The sequence below is a fragment of the Taeniopygia guttata genome, chromosome 4, assembly GCF_048771995.1.
Source record: "Taeniopygia guttata chromosome 4, bTaeGut7.mat, whole genome shotgun sequence".
In the NCBI taxonomy this organism is placed as follows: Eukaryota; Metazoa; Chordata; class Aves; order Passeriformes; family Estrildidae; genus Taeniopygia; species Taeniopygia guttata.
Window position 1 is genome coordinate 43,664,245 of NC_133028.1, and position 18,804 is coordinate 43,683,048.

General features: G+C 44.1%; 2 protein-coding genes across 8 annotated transcripts in view; both read right to left on the reverse strand.

Moving 5' to 3' along the window:
* Window positions 1-1,198: 1,198 nt before the first annotated feature.
* On the reverse strand, window positions 1,199-9,796 carry ERI1 (exoribonuclease 1). 2 transcript variants are annotated; one of them, XM_072928487.1, is made up of 7 exons: window positions 9,646-9,796; window positions 8,838-9,008; window positions 6,666-6,876; window positions 5,246-5,329; window positions 4,466-4,575; window positions 3,269-3,383; window positions 1,199-2,095 (listed from the first exon to the last, which is right to left on the reverse strand). In XM_072928487.1, the coding sequence occupies exons 2-7, from the start codon at window positions 8,888-8,890 to the stop codon at window positions 1,853-1,855; spliced, it is 816 nt and encodes a 271-aa protein (XP_072784588.1). In that variant the 5' UTR covers window positions 8,891-9,008; window positions 9,646-9,796; the 3' UTR covers window positions 1,199-1,852. The 2 variants fall into 2 exon arrangements, with proteins under 2 accessions (XP_072784588.1, XP_030127396.3); XM_030271536.4 differs by having other exon boundaries at window positions 8,838-9,013; window positions 9,646-9,771.
* A 1,949-nt stretch (window positions 9,797-11,745) lies between these two features.
* The window catches only part of MFHAS1 (multifunctional ROCO family signaling regulator 1), a 34,831-nt gene continuing 27,772 nt past the window's right edge, over window positions 11,746-18,804 (reverse strand). Inside the window, exons 2-5 of one of the 6 annotated variants that reach the window (XR_012055689.1) lie at window positions 18,135-18,261; window positions 15,460-15,902; window positions 14,151-14,202; window positions 11,746-13,964 (exon numbers count right to left, since the gene is read on the reverse strand). Coding sequence is in view for 2 of the 6 variants with exons in the window: in XM_030271535.4 (XP_030127395.4) it covers window positions 18,131-18,261 (131 nt within the window). In the remaining 4 variants the exon portion in view is untranslated. Of the gene's footprint in view, window positions 15,903-18,105; window positions 18,262-18,804 lie in introns of all 6 variants that reach the window. The other 5 variants (XR_003960074.4, XR_012055687.1, XR_012055688.1 and 2 more) reach the window with 5 other exon arrangements.

Here is an 18,804-nt window from a genome sequence, read left to right on the forward strand (position 1 = left end):
ACTAGTGATAAAGTCTCTGGCTGCCACCATGCCCAGGGGAGATCTGCTAAACTAGACTCAATTTTGTCAAAGAAATTTGCACAACAGTAACTCAGACACAAAAAAAGTAAATTACCATGGTACTTCAGAAAAGCACGTATATAAGAATTTGTGCAAAATAGGGGCTGACAGATAAATGACGTTTTAGGAGAAAACATATCAGAGATTTGTATTTTACCTTGTGAAAATCCATCAAGTAGGGCTACAAAAGGAAGAACAACTGTAAAGTTTAACAAAGTTCTCTAGAAGAGAGCAACTATCTGCTTTCAGGAAAAAAAAACAAACCCAATACAATAAAAAAACTTTCAGGGGAAAAAAAAACAATACCAAAAAACATAACTCTGAAGCAGTTATGACTGTCCAAATCTGTGACTCAAGAAAGAAATCATATGAAGAAACTGAGAAGTGACTAATACTTCTTCCTCCTGCATGAATTTAAAATGGAAGTTTTCACAGTTCAATTGATGCAGTTTAACAGTCAGAGGAGTGAAGCAGAGCTGGGAGGAGTTTGAGTAGTCAAAACAGCCAGTGTTCTTAACAAAGTTTATTAATTGGTTATTTTGTGTCCTGAATGTAGGTAGTAAAAAAGGGTGAATTGTAATATAGGGATAGCAAATTTCTTCTTTTTTTTTCAAACTAGGAGCAACCAAAATACATTATTCCACTTTTCAGAACAACCCATTCTAATGCAAAGTTGATTAATGGTGTACTTTTAACAGCTCATGGAGACAAAGCAAATTTGGCCTCTTTTGAATATCATCTTATCTGAGGCCTGGAGAATAAGCAGAAGTTGCTAGTCATTAACTGTAGCCTTTAATAATAAAATTATATTAATCTTCCAATGCTAGACTTTGTAATCAAGGCATAACTTCATGGTGGCAGAAACACAAGTAGATACCAAAAATAGCTGAACACGTCTTTAGCCATGAATGAGAAGCTTCTTGTTTAATTTTACGTAATAACAGAGCATGAAATTTTGAAACTTGGCATGTTTTTAACTTACTTTTACTTCACTCATTTTTAAGAGCAAATGGCTGATGGTGTCTAAAAACAACATTAAATGAAGGGCAGCTATGCAGGAATAGGAGATGGGATCCTTAAAGTGAAAATCTAAAGAACCTTCTCTTTTGAAACACAGGTTAGAAAAATACAATCATACTACATTAATGAAATTTTTATTCAACACCCAGCTCTTCCATTTGATGGGGAATCAGACAAACACATCCCTTAAAGAAGAACCCCAAACAACAGAGTACTCCTCTACTGCTTTAGAACTGATTAATGCACACCCATTTCTCCTAGACTTTGTAAAAAAACAAAAAAGTGGTAGGAACCCTTAGCAGAGTGTCTTATCAGGAAGGGCCCGCCTAACCACTGCTCTTTCAGTTCTTCCAGGAATGGCTTATTTGTGTGCAATGAATAAGCAGATGCTAGATATCATTGGAGTACATCACAGTGAACAAATACTGCCCACAGGCTGGGGTGGAACAGCAGCACATAGACCAAATCCCTCTTAGAAGGTGTTAAAATTATATGTTCTTAAAAGCTTAACACTTTGTCTGGATTCCAGATATCAACCTCACTGCTAGCAAATTTGGAAACAACAATGGAAATCATCAGTACAAAAAGAAATTGTTGTAATAGCTTCAAAGAACAAACAGCTTCCATGCTCTTCTTTATTTCAACAGAGATGATTAGTTAAGGTGCTTTAGGACTCTGCACGGCAGACAAGCTGGCAGAGGTGGCCATTTAATAAGCTCTGGAGTCTTTAGCGGGTGTCTGAGGGCAGCTCCCGGGGCGGAGCCCTGAGCTGCTAGTTTCTGTAGCGGGGCATCTGTGGAGCAGGGGCTCCCTCTAAGGGGACTGAGGAGGAGACTGTCATCAGCTGTCCACCGTGAATTCTCTCGTTCACCCGCAGGTCACAGCCATCCTGCAGCATCCTTATAGCTATCCTTGCAATGTTTTTGGAGTCATCAAGTCCACTGTGAGGTCTCCCATCATAATTCATGCCCAGATTTTCAAGCATGATTGTCAGTTTGGTCTGGTTCCTAGGAACCTGATGGAGAAAGTGAGTAGCATTCAGGGATTAGGTTTGGTACCAAGTCTTTTTAATCTAACACAGTGCACTAGAAACACGTGCAGATTTTAAGCCTACTAAAGTCACATATGACTTTCATGTTGCCTTCTGTCAGATCACTAACCATTTAACTTCAAAGCACCTTGGTGAGACAGACAATCATTTTTACAGAGGAGAAATAGTCAACAGGAGTTTGTCTAGACCTGGGATCATGTCAAGAGCCTCTGACCAGCACCAGCTCAAGATACACTTATGCTGGCAAGGGTGGAAGCCATGATCTAGATAAGTTTAACCATCTTTATAAAAAACAAAAACAGTGGCATTGCAGAGGGAATCTGAGTTTGGTTTTACTTTTAAATTCTAAGTGATTAAAGAAGCACCAAGCTCCTGATTCTCACTGACATCAAGCTCCTGAATGCCTTCAACCTTCACAGGACCTGATCAGCAACACCTACAGGGTTGCCTGTAAGATTTGTTCAGCGCAAAGCAAAGCTCTTCCCTTATTAAATGTTAATCTGTCTTTCATCTAGAGGTTACATTTAGTATGATAAAGCCCTTCAAAAGAAGACCATTAGCTAGGCTGAAATCCCTTTCAAAGAAAGTATTTTAGTGTAGGCTGATTGGGAATTTGCTAGAATCTCCAAAAACTCCTCTTATGGTAGTCTGACAGAAAGCAGCAATAAGATCCAGCACTGAACTTAGTATTACTTTTCTCTTGACAATTTGATTCCACTGTAGATACATCCTAATCTTCCCTGCCTCCATTACATTGTCTAAAGTCAGGATTCCATGAGGGTACTGGTACAAATTAGTTTTGTAGTGTATTGCATGAAAACAGGAAAAAATAATTGAAAAATCAAGACAGTCTTTTCAACTGAACTACTTGATCTAAGAGGACTGGTATAACATTTTTAGACAATCCTTCAATGAGCACAACCCGATTCTTAAAAACAAGATTAAAATCAAAATGCAGTAACTATATGATCTTCAATTAGTGGAGTGAGAGCTGCACATGAAACACATTTGAAAATCAGGCACCAGGCAACTGGTGTTATAATTTTATACTACACAAGTAGAGATGACAAGCACAACAGAGCATTCTAGACTTTTAAACCAAAATTTCCCGTAAGAGAAACAGCAATTTGTACAAACCTTGTAGAAGTTCCCATATGATTTGCGAATATTGATCCACTTTTTGGCAAAAGAAGGGTATTTGATGCGGCTAATACGGCACTGGGTGTTCAAAAATTTACTCATATCCCAAGATCTTATGAAGTCAAAAGAGGAAAAACATTAGTCATATATAATCCAGTGTTCTACATATTGCACAGCTGTAGAACTAAAAGTTGTCTTGTCTCTGGTGAACAGTAGAATGAAAACAGTTTAAGAAAACCTCGTTTGTTATAGTCCCAATGAAGAATTTTTTCATATGAATTTGTTAATCATGGGGAAAAAATAATGACAGAAGCAAGACTTTCACCAGGATGGTTTCAGGTCCACAACAGTTAGGACAAAAAATAGCGCACCAACGACTCCACCTACCACATGAACACTGAAAACTGCCACTAAATTAGATGCTTACACAGCCCTCAGTGAAGCAAGCAACACCTTAAATCTTCCTGATTATTTGGGTATGCATTTATCTCTCTACTTCAGGTAGGTGATTGAAACTAGACTGCACCAAGTTTTATGAGAAACCAGGTATCTATGAAAATGTGAAGAAATCATAATCCTATTTATTTAGCAGCCTACCTTCCTGAAGGGAACCACCTCTACAAGTTTGTAAGCTGCAAGCTAAAGTACAGGGTTTTTTTCCCCCATCTCTTCTAGCTGTCTATACAATCTCACCTACAGAGATTGCATATACACCTATACAACAGAGATTTCAATGCACCTATTTCCCTTAAGGAATTTCACTGAGGGGATTTCTCAGAGACATTTAGGCCCAGTAATATAACCAGTCTTGGATCAGCTTTGCTTTTCATTTTTTAATTCACTGTTGCTTCCAAAGACAACAATGTAATTATAGGTTAAAAATTAAAAATTGCAGAGTGTTGTTTTCAGGTATTATGGGCTGGATATAAATGGAGAATTACAGCAACAACAAAGTATAAAGTCTTCAGCATCACTCTGTTGCATATAGACCACTAGGAAAGAAACGGCGCCATCTGATGGATTTAAGCTTCATTTTGAATTGTTCAGGTCAGCTTTACCCATTTTACCAAAAGCTTCAAATAAAATAAAACCAGCGAAATGGCAGTGTCCTGATTCATCTTTAGCAATGCTCTCACAAATATTAAACGTGGTTTTGCAGTTTCAGATTGGGCTGAAGGCTGCATAAGGACATACCCATCAGTCAACATGGAATAGCTGTACTTTGTTCCCAGTTCTCGTTGTCTCATCCACTCTATGACATTCTGCAGAACTTGAGGAAAAATATCAGCTTTATCAACAATGTCCTAAGGGAACAAAAAAAAAAAAAAAAAAACAACAAAACCAAAAACAAAGCAAGGAACGTTTTTTCAGAAAAAAATCCCTCAGCATTAAGTGTATAAACTGTATTGGTATATGGGCAATTAAAAACTTGGCTTCATCAAAATCTTTATAAAATCAGATTACATGCTTACAGATGACTGGACAGGTTTTTCTAAGCTGAAAAAATAGCACCAAATAGCACCACAACAGCACTGCTACAAGAGCCAACCTCCTAATAGCTTCTGTAAAGGTAACAAGGTTAGTCCATAATTAAACCTGGATTAAAACCTTTGAGGTTGTATCCCAGGCTCCTGCTTAAGTCACTTATCACAAGGCATTGCCATCCTAAGACTAAACTCTTCAGAACAAAAATATTAGGGGAGGAACTGATGCAATTCAAAAGGCGCTTTGCCCTACTAAAGATTAAATTTCTCCAAATGAATTAAAAAGAGAATACTTTTCCCCACAAAATAACCACCTTAGTGAAATCACATCTGTGATAATTGGGAGAGGGAAAAAACAAGGATTAAGAGAATAGGCCTTACAGAAAAATAACCATGAAAGACTACCATTTAAGTTTACCAGTCTGAAAACATCAACAACACACCCTTTTTTTTTTCTATTTCTTCCCGAAGAAACAAAAGTCCAAATTACCTGGGTTATTCCTGTCAGACTGATGCAGAAGTCTGAAAGCTTGGGATTAATCTCTGGCTTCACGTATTGCTGAAAGGTATCCTCCTGTAACAGGAGAATCAATCACCCAGCTGCAGCACACCATGCAGCCTGCAAGGCAACTTCTCTGGCTCGCCTGCAGCCCAAGGGCAACAGCAGCTACTTGTCCTGCTACAGGCAAAAGGGAGTGTGCACCTCCTGAGCCAGTAGGAGCCTCCTGACGGGCCATCATCAGATTCCTAACAGGACAGATAGTTTTCCAACCAGAACATGGCCTTCCTCTCGGCCAGGAGGCACCAAAGAGTGGGAATGTAGATTTAAGAGGTAAAAAGCACAGACTGCAAAAAAACAGAGGATCTGGGAAAAGAAAGAGTGAAAGTAAGGAAAAAATAAGTGAGAGGCATGAGCAAGGTCTTATATTTTTTAGGTGGTATGTCTAAAGGTTCACCTGCAATTCAAGAAAAGCAACCAGCTGCACACCTCAGAAGCTTCAGGCAAGTCCTACACCTCTGGATGCCAGCCAGGCAGAGACAAACAAAATCTCAGTCTGGGAAACTGAGCAACACAAGAGTGAAGACTGAAGGAAATTTTCATGGAAAAAATAAAGCCCCAAATCCCTGCTGTTATACAAAACCTTTTGGACAGGCAAAAAAAAAACCCCACTCTAAGAGCAATAAAAACAATCCTGGTAATTGGCACAATCCTTTTTCTTCTGTTAAGTCATATCTGCAGCTATACTTTATTGTAGCATCACAATGATTACTGGAAATACTTTTCCCATTAAGAGTTCTTCATAAATGAACCATTAGTCAGAGGTGTGTGCACATCCTCTGTTTCACTTGGGTCACTCAATTTCAGTTAAGCAGCAGTTAGTTTATCCTAAAAGAAAGCTGGACTGGAACAGAGCACTTGAGGCTATAGGTTACACAGCTGTTGGTCTGTTGGGTACAATTTGGAAACAGCTGAGCCTGACAAACAGCGGAGTTCACTCAATCTCACTTTCTAGACCCCTGCATTTCTAGACCTCTGATCTTCTAGATCACCTCACACAGGACCACAGAAATTGATCATTTTTGATTATGATGAATGCCTTGAGTCCTAGAAATAGATTTTTGGGCCCTAAAGCAGGGAAAGAAAGGGCAGGCGGGAACAATACATGAGAAACTCATATCAATAGAGGGGGTCAACAGCAAAAGAATGATCTACTTCGATGACTTGGAAAATGCTTTCAGAAGAGAAAGTTTTGTTTGTACCTAAGAGGTACAGAGGATAAACCCTTATGAAAAAAAAGTATGCTATTTTTAATGAAGTTCAACATCTACTTAAAGACTAATCTAGACTTTCTGATGCAAACAAGTTACTTCAAAGAATAGCAGACAAACACAGCCATCAGATCACTTACTATTTCCAGGGTACGCGTGTTTACTAAGACAACAGGAAATTCAATTATTTCATGTACAAATTCAGGCGGATTTCCTTCTTCACATGTTGCTTCAAAGTCAACGACACAGATGTAGTCATAGCAGCTGTCTCCACTAATGTGTTCCTTCTGCATCAGCTTCTGTTTCTTATAATAGTTTTTCAATCTCTTTTTCAGTACATCTTTCACTCCTCTAAAGAAATAGGGAAAGTGACAAAGATCACACTCTTGTTTAATTATTTCCTTGTTGTAAAACTGAAGCTATATTTAACATTTGACAGCTCAACACTTATTACCCTCATTTTGAACACCAGCACATGTGAAGCCTGAATTCCACTTTATCATAGAGGAGAGTTGGCCCCATTATCTACATTACATTAAACCCATTTTCTGGGATAATGCAGAGGCTGTGATACCCCCCACAGTACAATACCAGAGACAGACTGGGAAGCATGGCACAGAGACACTCTGCAGTCACCTCTGCTTCAGCAAGACTCAGTATCCAAAGCCTTTCCAAAGCTCAAGTCTTTGTAGATTACTCCTGGTTGACCTGTGGCCCTGGAAGAAGTACTGCTTCACCTGTATTCCCCTGTGCCCTCTATCTGAAGTGATTCATGCCCCAGGCCTTTCTGCATCAGTGGAATAAACAACACAGAATCCATCTTAAACATCCGCATTTTACATCTTTCTCAATTTAAATTTAAAGTTGAGCTTGAATAACTCAATTAAAATAAAGTATTTGAGATTTCAGTTGTCAGAAAAACCTCCTGGTCAAGATCCTGCTTTTCAGGAGGTTTGTGGCTATAAATGAATTCACATGGCAAGCGATTGAAATTACTTACGGTGTCCTTTTAATATAGACATTTTAATATATGAGTGCGTGTGCCAGAACTGCCATGTACTAAACCAGAGCTGAATAAATGAGGATAATTTACCCTTCCAAAGAAGTTATTTTCAAAATTATTCATTGCAGATGAAATCACAGAAGCTGCAAGAGACACATGTAGCAAGTGGTATTATCAGAAAAGCAGCCCAGTGATCCACAAAGAAGAACTGAAATCAAACTGCTAAACACGCATTTGAGGACATCAGCTGCTTCTGCAGAGATAACTCTTCTTCATTCTGGTTTATTGGCCTAGTTTAAGCCAATGACCAGTTCATTTAAAGTTGAGACAGTATGGGAGCTGATGAAGGGGGAAATTACCTCTTTCTTCACCAAATTTATAAAAAAAAATGAAATTAGGAAATGATTGACTATCACAATAACCTCGAAGGAAAGGATGGTATATGGTCATCTGCTCAATTCTCTACATTAGAACTGATGCACTATTTGTTTACAGATAAGATATTGTGATTTGACTTACTTGAATATATTGAAAAAAGAAACCTAGCTTTGGTAAGAGAAATTACCAAAAGTTTTCTCAAGAAACAATAAGATTTTCTCCTCATGAGGCATTAAATTAATTTATCCAACCAACTTTCCACCACTACTTCTTCATACCTGCTGCCTACAGAAACAACACACTATTTTTCTCAGCAGACCTTCTTCACAATATCTCAGTATCTTGCCTGGCCACAGAATTATTAATCCTGCAGGTAATTTCCAGTACAGCAGGAACTACACTATACTCCCTTGCCTCTGCCCCAGTGAAGACGAATACGGCTTATTATACAATCATTTTTTCACATTTTTCTAGCACAGGTATTCAGAGTAGCAGACTCTCCATCTAAAGGTCCTTCTCCTCTGCAGTGATTAAATCCTGAGCCCCACAACCAGAGTTTGTAGCAAGTATCAGATCTGTACAGGTACACTAAATAAAAATATGGATGTTCTGAAGCAAGTTGCTGTATGATGAAGGTCTGCAGTACCACCTGAGAACCACTGCAGTTCTTCTTTCCCCCTTGACCAAAAAGTGATGAGAAGTACCTTACAGTTATGTATTCAAGCATTTCTTTGGGTTGCCAGTTGAGACAGCACAAATTAAGCAGTGTGCATTAATCCTACAACAAAAACTGCAACAAGATCGAACATAAAACAATCAGTGTTTGGTGCTGTGTCTGCTTTTCACTTTGTGCTGAGTTTTTAAACTTTAAAATAATCATCCCTCATGACTCTACTGCTCTCAAAGATAAATCAACATGTTTACAAATAACCTGGTTTCAAGCTTGAACTCTGCGAGTTTACTTCTGAGCTCTTCTCTGGTCATTCTGTTGATATAACCATTGGTTATAGCAATTTCTTTGTAAATCGGATCACTGAAGTCGTTTGAACTGGCAGCTGAGGTTTTGCCATTAGTTTCTTGATCGCTGATCTTACAATGTTGTCTACCCTAGAAGAAAGAGAAATCAGGAAGTCATTTAAGAAGCTCAAAACGAGATGCTCGCATGCGAGCATTTCACAGCTCATTTTGGCATCAGAAAGCAGTAAAGCATCACACCGTCACACTTGTGATCAAACTGAGCGAACTAGCTTATAGAAAGGTAAGGGAATCAATACTGAAGCCTGCTCTGAAACAATGTTTTCCCAAACAGCAACAGAATAAAGGGGCAGTGATGCCCGTGTATTGGGCCGTGTCGAAGAGCAGCTCTTGGAGACAAAACTTGAATACGCATCCTAATCTCAACAGAAAGAGTTCTCTGGTGCGAACGGGCAAAGCCTTCACGAGCAGCGAGATTTCCCCGGACGACTGAAATAACCCGAATCCACACCGACTGGGATACGCAGGCCGGTGCCCAATGCGTGCAAGAAAAACAAAGCAATTAACAAGAGGAAACACTACGGGCACTTCCCGGCTCCCGACCGCTGCTCGCGGCCTTGGCGGGCCCGCACAGAGCGCGGCCGCGGGCGGGCCGGGCCCCGGCGGCGCCCCGGGAGGGCGATTGGCGGCAGCGCCGGGGCAGGGCGGGCGGGCCGCGGCCTCGGGCCGCCACCGCCGCCGGCCCCGCCGCCCCGCGCACTCACCGGCGGGCGGGCTGCGGGAGCAGCCGCCGCCTCGTCCCGGGCGGCCTGCGGGCGGCTCTCTTCCCGCTCCTCCATGGCGGTGTCGGCGGGAAGCGCGGCGGGGACGGCGGCCCGTCGGGGGCGGGAGAGCGCGGAGCCCGCCCCTGGGCGGAGCAGCGGCCCCGGCCCCGCCGCCGCGCTCGGGCGGCTCCGTGGGACCCGAGCGGGTGCGGGCGGGGCTCCCGGCGCTCCCGTCTGGCAGCGAGCGCTGTGCTGCATGTGCCAGGCGTGCCCGGGCCGCCTCAGCCCCCGCTGTCCCGCCGGCCCTGCCCCTCTGCAGCAGCACCGCCGCCTCAGCCCCCAAGGGCTTCTGTCCAGGAGTTCCCCCGGGGCTTGGGGGCACGGCAGCTCTCTGGAACCTCTCTCCGTTTTACGGGAAACACACACTGGGCAGACACCTCATTTATGCCTCCGTCCTCCTTCTCATGGTACTGATTTTGCACAGAGAACCCGAAACACGGATCTGGGACACCCGTGGCGTGCTGGGTGCCAGGTCACAGCCACCAGAAGGACGCAGTTGAGCCCCAGCCCCTTCTTGCCACGGAATTTGCCGTGCCTGCTGTTCCCCATATCCCTTAATCCACAGTCAACAAGCAGGGTAAGGTGGGCAACATGAGACGTGTAAAGCTCTCTGGATCTTCTTGGCCAGGAGCCAAAGCAAAACAGTGAAATCTCTCTGTCCATCACAGGTCAGTTTATTTCCTGCTGGTGCTTCCCATAGTCCTAAAATGCTGTCCAGCATCCCTCAGTGATGGAGGCCGATGTGTATTGGCACCCAACTAAAGCAACCACACCTACCCCCACATCTGCCAGTCCCTTAACAGCCTAGAACCTTCTCTCTGCCCTGCTGTGGCTGGGCCCCAGCCCCCACCCTCAGTCGGACCTCCCGTCTCACTGCGGCACACCAGCATCTCCTTGCAGATGACAATTCCCTCCTCTAGACCTGCTGTGTAGCATTTGTCATCATCGGGTGAGCATACCCCAGAGGTCTGTCTCCTCCACACTGAGTGATGACAGAAGTGAGATCACACACAAGGGCTTGGGGCTATACGTGCATGTCCTGCTTTCGGCTGCCATATTAGCTTTCTTGGAAGCTGCTGCAGTGCTGGTTGTTTTTGGATTTAGTATGAGAATATTGTGGATAATACACTGATGATTTAGTTGTTGCTCAGTAGCATTCACTCTAAGTCCAAGCTTTGCAGTTTCTCGTGCTCTGCCAGTGAGAAGCTGCACAAGCTGGGAGGGAGCATGGCTAGGACAGCTGACCCGAACTGGCCAAAGGGATATTCCATACCATCGAACATTTTGCCCAGTATATAAATGGAGGGGAGGAGGAGGAGTTGATTGGGAGCTGCTGATGTTCATCCCCCATCACTGGGCGAGGAGCTGGACATCAGTCAGTGAGTGGTGAGCAACTGTACTGTGCATCACTCATCTTTCTTGGGTTTTATTCCTCTCTCTTTCATTGCAATTGCTATAATTAGCATTATTATATTTACTTTGCTTCTATTATTAAACTGATTTTAACCCATGGGTTTTACTTTTTTCCTATTTTCCTTCCTACCAGGAGGTGGTGGTGAGTGAGCAGCTGTGATGATGCTTAGTTGCCAGACAGGGTCAAACTGCAGCAGTGGGAAGGGATTTACTCCCATTTTTAATTCATCCTCCTGGTGTTGCCACAAATGCTCCTGTTGCCAAACAGAGGACCATCTGCCTTACTACTCTGCCTCTAAAACCTGCTCTGAACATGAGCAGGAAACCAAGTTTTTCACAAATGCAAACAACATGATACCAATGAGAGCCACTGAGCGGGCCTCACAAACCCATAAAATACCTTAAAAGGTAGTGAGTAAAAAAGCTGTTCCCCAGAAATCACCTGCCCTGCTAAAGTGGGCAGTGATTCACAGATACTAAATAAGGGGCTCCATGCTCAGATTCACTCAATGGCAAATCTCCCCATGACTTTGCTACAGCACAGATCAACAGCTAGTGCAGACCATTCCAGAGCTAGAGTCCAAGGAGGCACTGCAAGAGGAAAAACAAATCACACAGCCAGGACTCTCCTGGAGATTGAGATCACTTTTATTTTCAGTCATTTTGGCGAGGACGTGTGGGCAAGTGGAGGTGTGGTGCGCATATGTCTGGGCATGCATGTGTGTGTGTGCAGAGTCCTGCCCAGTGACGTAGATTATATGAATACCTGCAGTTACAGTCCATGAACTGAGCCATGAAGCGTGTGATGAGTGCTACACTGAGGCCCACTTGCTTGCCTCTTCTTGTGCTTACTGCAGTGCAGCATCTCCACCTCCCGGCACAGCTGTTCCAAGGAATGACAGCTCAAGATCCCATCCAAAGGGCATGAGAGGAACTGAGCTCCAGGATCTGGCTCTGCAGGAGTGAGCCAGTGGATTTTCATCTCACTTAGTGAGCTCCTAAGTAACATTTGCAGTTCCCTTTGACACAACTGTATCTAACTCCTCACAGTGAGGAGCCTCAACCGCTTGGACAAACTTTAGCTGCCTCAGAGGTACAATGGGAAAAAGAACAGGGATCCCACTTAAGTTCCAGTGCTACAGTACAACCAAGCACATCTGGAGTTCCTGGGAAAGCAGCATCCAAATACACTACTGAGTTTTTAGAGCCATCATGAAACTGTGGCATGGGGGATGCTGCAAGGGAGATGACCCATGTTTCTGCAGCCCCTAGTCTCTTTCATCTGATCTGAGAGACTATAAGGCAGGGTAAATCCCAAACTAGCCTCTATTTCAGTTTAATTTTCTAAACCTGAATCCCCCAAGCTCAGAGCAGAGACAATGCAGAAAGAACAGCACTGCCATGAAAGGAGACTAGACCAAGGGATCCTGGCCTTGTGGCAGACTGGAAACAATCTTACTTTTCAGACGTTTTTGCTTATAGCAAAGTTAAAACAGAGGTGTCCCATCACCCAGGACCCTCTGCAGCTGCCAAAAGTCTCCCAATACTCCTGTAAGCCCTAAAATGACCTAGGTGTGCAGCATCACCATTTGGGCTCACTCTCTCTCATCTCTACCTATTTGTATGTTGCTTAGGGACATGCAATTCCTCACATTACATAGACCCAGAAGAAGGCAAGGCTGCTATCCTGGGAGTTTGACTTGGACGGATGCAGTTTTGAATCCCAGGTTTTGCTTCAGAGTGTAACACAAGGTACTCCAGACATCTTCCAGATGCTGAAAGTCCTGGAGTGCAAAAGCAGCTCACTAGCTCTGCTTCCAAATCTGTCTGAACCAGTTTCAGCAGGAAATCAAAAACCGGTCAAGCAAGGGATTGCAAACCAATAAGCAAAACCAGTACAATCATCTTGGGTGAAGTAGGCATCTAGGAGATTGCCAGGAGAGTCTCCTCCTATTCCAAAGGAGCTAAATTCATTGTCAGCTCCACAGGTAGACAGCTGATGCCCCAATCCTTTCTGACCTCTTTATAATACATCTTCAGTAAAGGATGCACAGTGGTCCACAGAGGCCTTAGTTATTTCTAACAGTGTGGTAACTCCCTGAGCAGGGATAAGAACTGGAACACAATACATACTCTGAACTTCGGTATCTGCTCTTAGGGCAATGCATTCAAGCCCTCTTTCCTTGTGGCTTGATTCATGAAAAATGACAGATACTTCAAAAATACAGGGCCCTCATCCCTGGGGCTGAGGGATATTATGTGGGGTCTGAGGCAGGAGCTCAGCAAAGGGACACTGTATGAGGATCCAAGGGTGCATCCTCAAAAGACAGTGACAGCAAAATCAAAAGTACTATGAGCTGCTTGGTTTGGTTCTCCTGCATGGATCTCCCACCTGGCAACTGCAAAGGCAGGATGTTTCTGAACTGCATAGAAAATTAAATGGCTTTTGCATATTAAAAAAATTTGGATGAAAACAGTTACAACAGTTACTAAACAGTGGGTGGATGAGCAATCACTGTGTCATATTAAATAGACCCAACTAGATTGATCTCCTCACTGCCACACTCCCGGTATTACGGCTTCAGTGCACAGCAGCAGCAGCCTGCGTGCCTGCAAAGGCCAGGGAATGCTCCCACAGAGGTGGCACACCCTGGCAGGAGGGCTGCAGTCCCAAGGAGCAGGCTGTAAGATGTCTGCTCTGTCCTCTCACTCCTTCAACGCTCACACATCCCAGACCAGATGGGCACACGGGAAACAGGCATCCGGCTGGAAAAGGATTCCAGTTTGTGGTTTCTTTACAATGTGGTTTCCACGCAACTTCACAGCAACAAATCGCTAGTTTCTTCCTATGGAGAACGGAAAGAGAGGTGAGTAGCAGCACAACAGGAGGAGAAGGCCGCCCAGCATGGGAGGTGACAGTAGGGAATGCTCTATCACAAGTTCTGCCTGTACCAGGCATGTCTCATGGGCAGCAAGACTCAGGACAAGGGAGTTTCCTAGCACTATTCCTGAGCACCATTCAAAGATCTCACCTCCTTTTCACCTTCTCCAGCCACCACAGACAATTTTGAGTCTCCAGTTTATCTACAGCAACATGGAAGCACAATCAATTAATGATTCTCACTGACATAAGAAGGTTCATTGCCAGAGATAGCAGGTCAACACATGAAATCTGAGCCCAAGCTACCTGCCCAAGCTGGAACAATACCCTGAAGAGACAGGAAGCTGACTGAGCTGCCAGCTTTTATTTGGCAGCTTTTCCCCCTAAAGTAAGGTATATGGCTTGATTTCTTCTACCTGGCCTCTGGATCTCCTGCTGGAGTGGATTCTGCCCCGCTGTCCCAGCATTAAGTTCTTGCCAATGGGAAGATTTACAGCCTTGCACATAAGGCTGGCATTTGAAGGATCAGAAACCAGGGAATATCATCTGTGCAACTGCAGCAGGTCCCAACAGGACACATCACTCTTTTGCAGTGGTTGCAGGCCTGGCCAGATCACATCCTGGTGGGCACTGCCTGCTGACCTGTATCACCCATCCCAGGTCTGCCACCACAGCCCAAAAATTAAGAGCTGTACATTAACACAAGTGTTTTAAATCCCTCATCTCTCAGACCTCCCCCACCATCTGATGAAGAGATCCTGGCTCTGGAAATGCTCGCCTCCTACTGATTTACATTAAATAAATATTTGCATGGAGCAGGACTCAGCACAGTTTCCAGGGCTCAGCTGCAGGGCACACTACCAGCAACATCCTAGAAGTCCTCAAAGCCACACAGCTGAGGGAGAAACCAGAACTTTGGTACCAGTGCTCAGCCTGCCCTTTCCCACATCTGGAGAGGGAAGATGGCTGCTCATGAAGCATAGGTGCCAAGGTGAGCCCAAGGGGATTGGGATCACACAGCCACACACTGCTTCACCAGATCTCTGCACAAAGATGCCTGTGGCTTTCCATGGAGGACGACCAGGATCTAGATTTTTAGTGCTCCAGTGGACACAATGCACAGAGTACCACAATGGCAGTACCAGAGCACCCAGACATGGCAGACCAGCAGCTGTTCAGAGATATCGGTAACACTAGGGATAATAAATAGCATGTGCCAGAGGCACACTGACTGCCCTGCTTTTGTCCCTGCATGATCACTGCACATCCTCACCACTTCATGGCACAACATATGTGAATACACAGCGCAGGAAACATTTCCCAGACTGCTTCTCTGCCAGCCTGCACTCAAGGCTGCTGAATGGGACACAGCCGATTTTTCTGTGGTGGAGCAATTTTAAAGGCTTCACAGTACCAACCCACTCCCCAGCAAAGCTTTGGCCAACTGCCACAAAACTCACTTGTCCAGGAACAAATCCAGGGAATACCGCTACAGCTCATTTCAAGAGACTTTCCTCCAAGCAGGTCTGAATTAAATGGTATACCAAGAACATTTTTACATTCATCATGAGATCCAAATGGGTTTTCAACACACGATCAATGGGTCCACAGAAACCTATCCCCAGTGTTTTCCCTCCGGCCAGCGGCCCTGCCATCTGCAGCAAGCATTTTCCTTCATGCCTTGTCATCCCCAACCTCCAGATGATGACTTCATCCACTCCAGCCATGAGGCCCCCACCTGGGAGCTGCCCCTGCCCCACAGCATTTCTTTCAGGGTCCAAAGTCCAAAGTCCCATTGATCCCCGTCAGCATCAACTCCACAACTGGACAGATGGGAGCACTGCAGAGCATCAACCATGTTCTGCCTGATGGAAAACCTTTGGCACCAGCACTGACGGTTTATCTGGAAGAGAAAAGGATAAAGAAAAAGTAATATAGCAGGGTTCATAGTGCTTGTGATGAATAACCCAAGACACATGATTTTCTCTAGGCTTCTAAATAGGGAGCGTGAAGTGAGGTAAAAGTAACACAGACCTTTCTGAGAACACAAGTTTCCTGCCAGGAGAGTGACTGTGAAACTGGGACACAGTTAACAGACATTGTGGAAAGCAGGCTAGAGGACAAGGAGGCATAGCCTGACAGCACAGTACAATAAAAATGGCACCTGCACATTAGAAATGTGTTGTGCCAAGTACACACACACAGGAGAACCAAATGAACAGGCAGTAATGACATGTGGCTCAGTATCAGGGTATCTTTGTTTTCTGCCCCAGGTGGCACTTCAATGTCACCTTCACACACAGCTCAATAACCACCCATCACTGGAGCTATTCTCTACCAGGAGTGGTATTTTGGAATGGGAGGGTACTGAACATAGAGAACAGCATCTAAAGCTACTGTCAAGACACTGAAGTGAAAGTAACAGGCATTCACATACAGCACAGCAGCAGACACCAGCAAGACACTCAGCTGCTCCTATAAGCTCCCTACCAAACTCCCTTGTGCCACTCCAATTAGACAGACCACAGCTGAATTTCTGTTTTTCTGGACAACCCATGCATCAAAAAGCCAAGGGATTGGCTGCTTTCATGAGTGTTGTTCCACATTTTCTCCCATCACAATTCAGCTCTGTTTTCCATTCCACTCTGTGAAGTACATATAGGCTATACATAGATATACACAAGAGGGTAGGTCTCCTGCCCAGGGGGACCTCACCAAGCTGGAGGACTGAACCAACAACAGTGCTGTAAAATTCAACAAGGACAAGTGTATAACTCTACTGCTAAAACAGGACAACTGTGGGAATCCAGGGCATCCCTCTGGCTGCCCTGGAAGGTCTGGGACCCTGGCAGGGGGTCAGAAACCCCCCTGTACAGAGCCCCGAGAGACACTGTCTGTGATCTCTGTCCATGGAGAGGAGTTTTCAATTTTACAGGATGAATTACAAGCTCCGAGTGTTTGATATAAGCAATAATTAGTGTGGTACAGGTGCAAAAGTAGAATTTTAGGATTCTAGATAAGGGGTTCAAAGGAGGCAAGATGGAGGAAATTGGGTGTCTCTTGTCCTTTTTCTTCTTCATGTCTTCCATGTTTTACTGCAATGTTGGCATTTTTCTATTGGTTTAGGCTGGGGACACACTGTTCAATGTAGATGATAGATACTGGCACATTACTGTAAATATAGCACACATAGTTTCTGGTATATAATGTCTGTAACATCCCACTGCGGGGCAGAGCCCCACACGCTGCCCTGCAGGACAGACCTGCGGCAGGGCAGCAGAACATGTTACAAATAAGCAAGAATAAACAATCTTGAAAACAGCACAGATGAATTATGGCTTCTTCTTTGGCAGCGAGGCTGAAGGACAGAGACTTTCTACAATCTTGGGATCATTTAAATACCACAGATTCTGTCAGACAACCCCATGCACCACCATAGCCTGGAGTCCTGCTGGCTTGGGATCTGGTGGAGAACATGTTGAACACAAGCCAGCAATGCATCTTATGGCAATGAAAGCAAATAAAACAAAACAAAATAAAGCAAAATAAAGCAAAATAAAATAAAATAAAATAAAATAAAATAAAATAAAACAAAACAAAACAAAACAAAACAAAATAAAATAAAATAAAATAAAATAAAATAAAATAAAATAAAATAAAATAAAATAAAATAAAATAAAATAAAATAAAATAAAATAATACTCAGATGGAACAAAAGGAAGAAAGTTCTGTCCCAGAATAAAGTCTGGAGAGATGGTGGCACCTCCATCCTTGTCATCCAAGGATGACACTCTCACCTATACAAGATCCCAAGGAACCTGACCTGCCTATGTGAGTAGTCCTGCTTGAGAAGGGGGTGTACAGAAATCTCTTTAGGTCCCATCCTACCAAAACCCACCTATGACTGCATTATCTCCTGATCTCGCATCTGCCACAGCACAGCTCAGAGAACACCTCAGCCCATTTCACTGTACTTCTTATCCTCTGAGTGGGCTGCCAATAGCCACAAATAATTAGAACAGTCCCCAGGCTGTGGGGCTGCTATCTTCCAGAAAGAAATGCTTAGTGAGGGCATGTTTTACATAGGCTTTCTGGTGTCTACTGACAGGGGAATAGGTCTGCTTTCTGGTCTCACTTGGAACAAGGGCTGATCACAGTAGGAGTGGGGGGGTAAACCAAGGCAACATTAACTCGCTCGCTGCCATTCTTGGGACAGATGATCTCCGTCAGTCCCTCTGGTCTCGGCTGACTCAGCAGTTCTCCTGTGAATAAAGGAAAAGAGTGAAAATTTTTAAGCATATGTGCACAGTAATTTTTGCATTTAGTATGCCCTTCCTCACCCCCTCACCAGGTAAACATCCATGAGTGGTGCAGGTGAGCACTGCAAGAGGGCTTACTGGTCCTGCAATATGAGCAGGTCCCATACAGGTAACCGTGGTGAGTGTCCTGAGTACAGCTTGAAGACAGGCTGTTCCCCACACACGTAACATCTCCCATCTTTCTAGTCTCTATTTGAATCACTGCACACAGCCTCAAGGGTTCCTTAGGGATTTAAAGCATCTAGATGGAAGATTCCCTAATGCCTCTCTCCCTGGGTGCATTTGCCAAAAGTGGTACGGGACTGGTGCTGCATCCTGTCAGGACCCTTAGCTATGCTATACTCTGCTGAGCATGCAAATCCCAGCTCCCAGCTGTCAGCTCTTCCATAATGGAGGCAATACGAGCTCTGTATTCAGTCACTAGCAGTGGGGGACTCTCACAACGCCTGGTATCCCTCTGTGAAATGACTTGTGTCAGCTCCACTG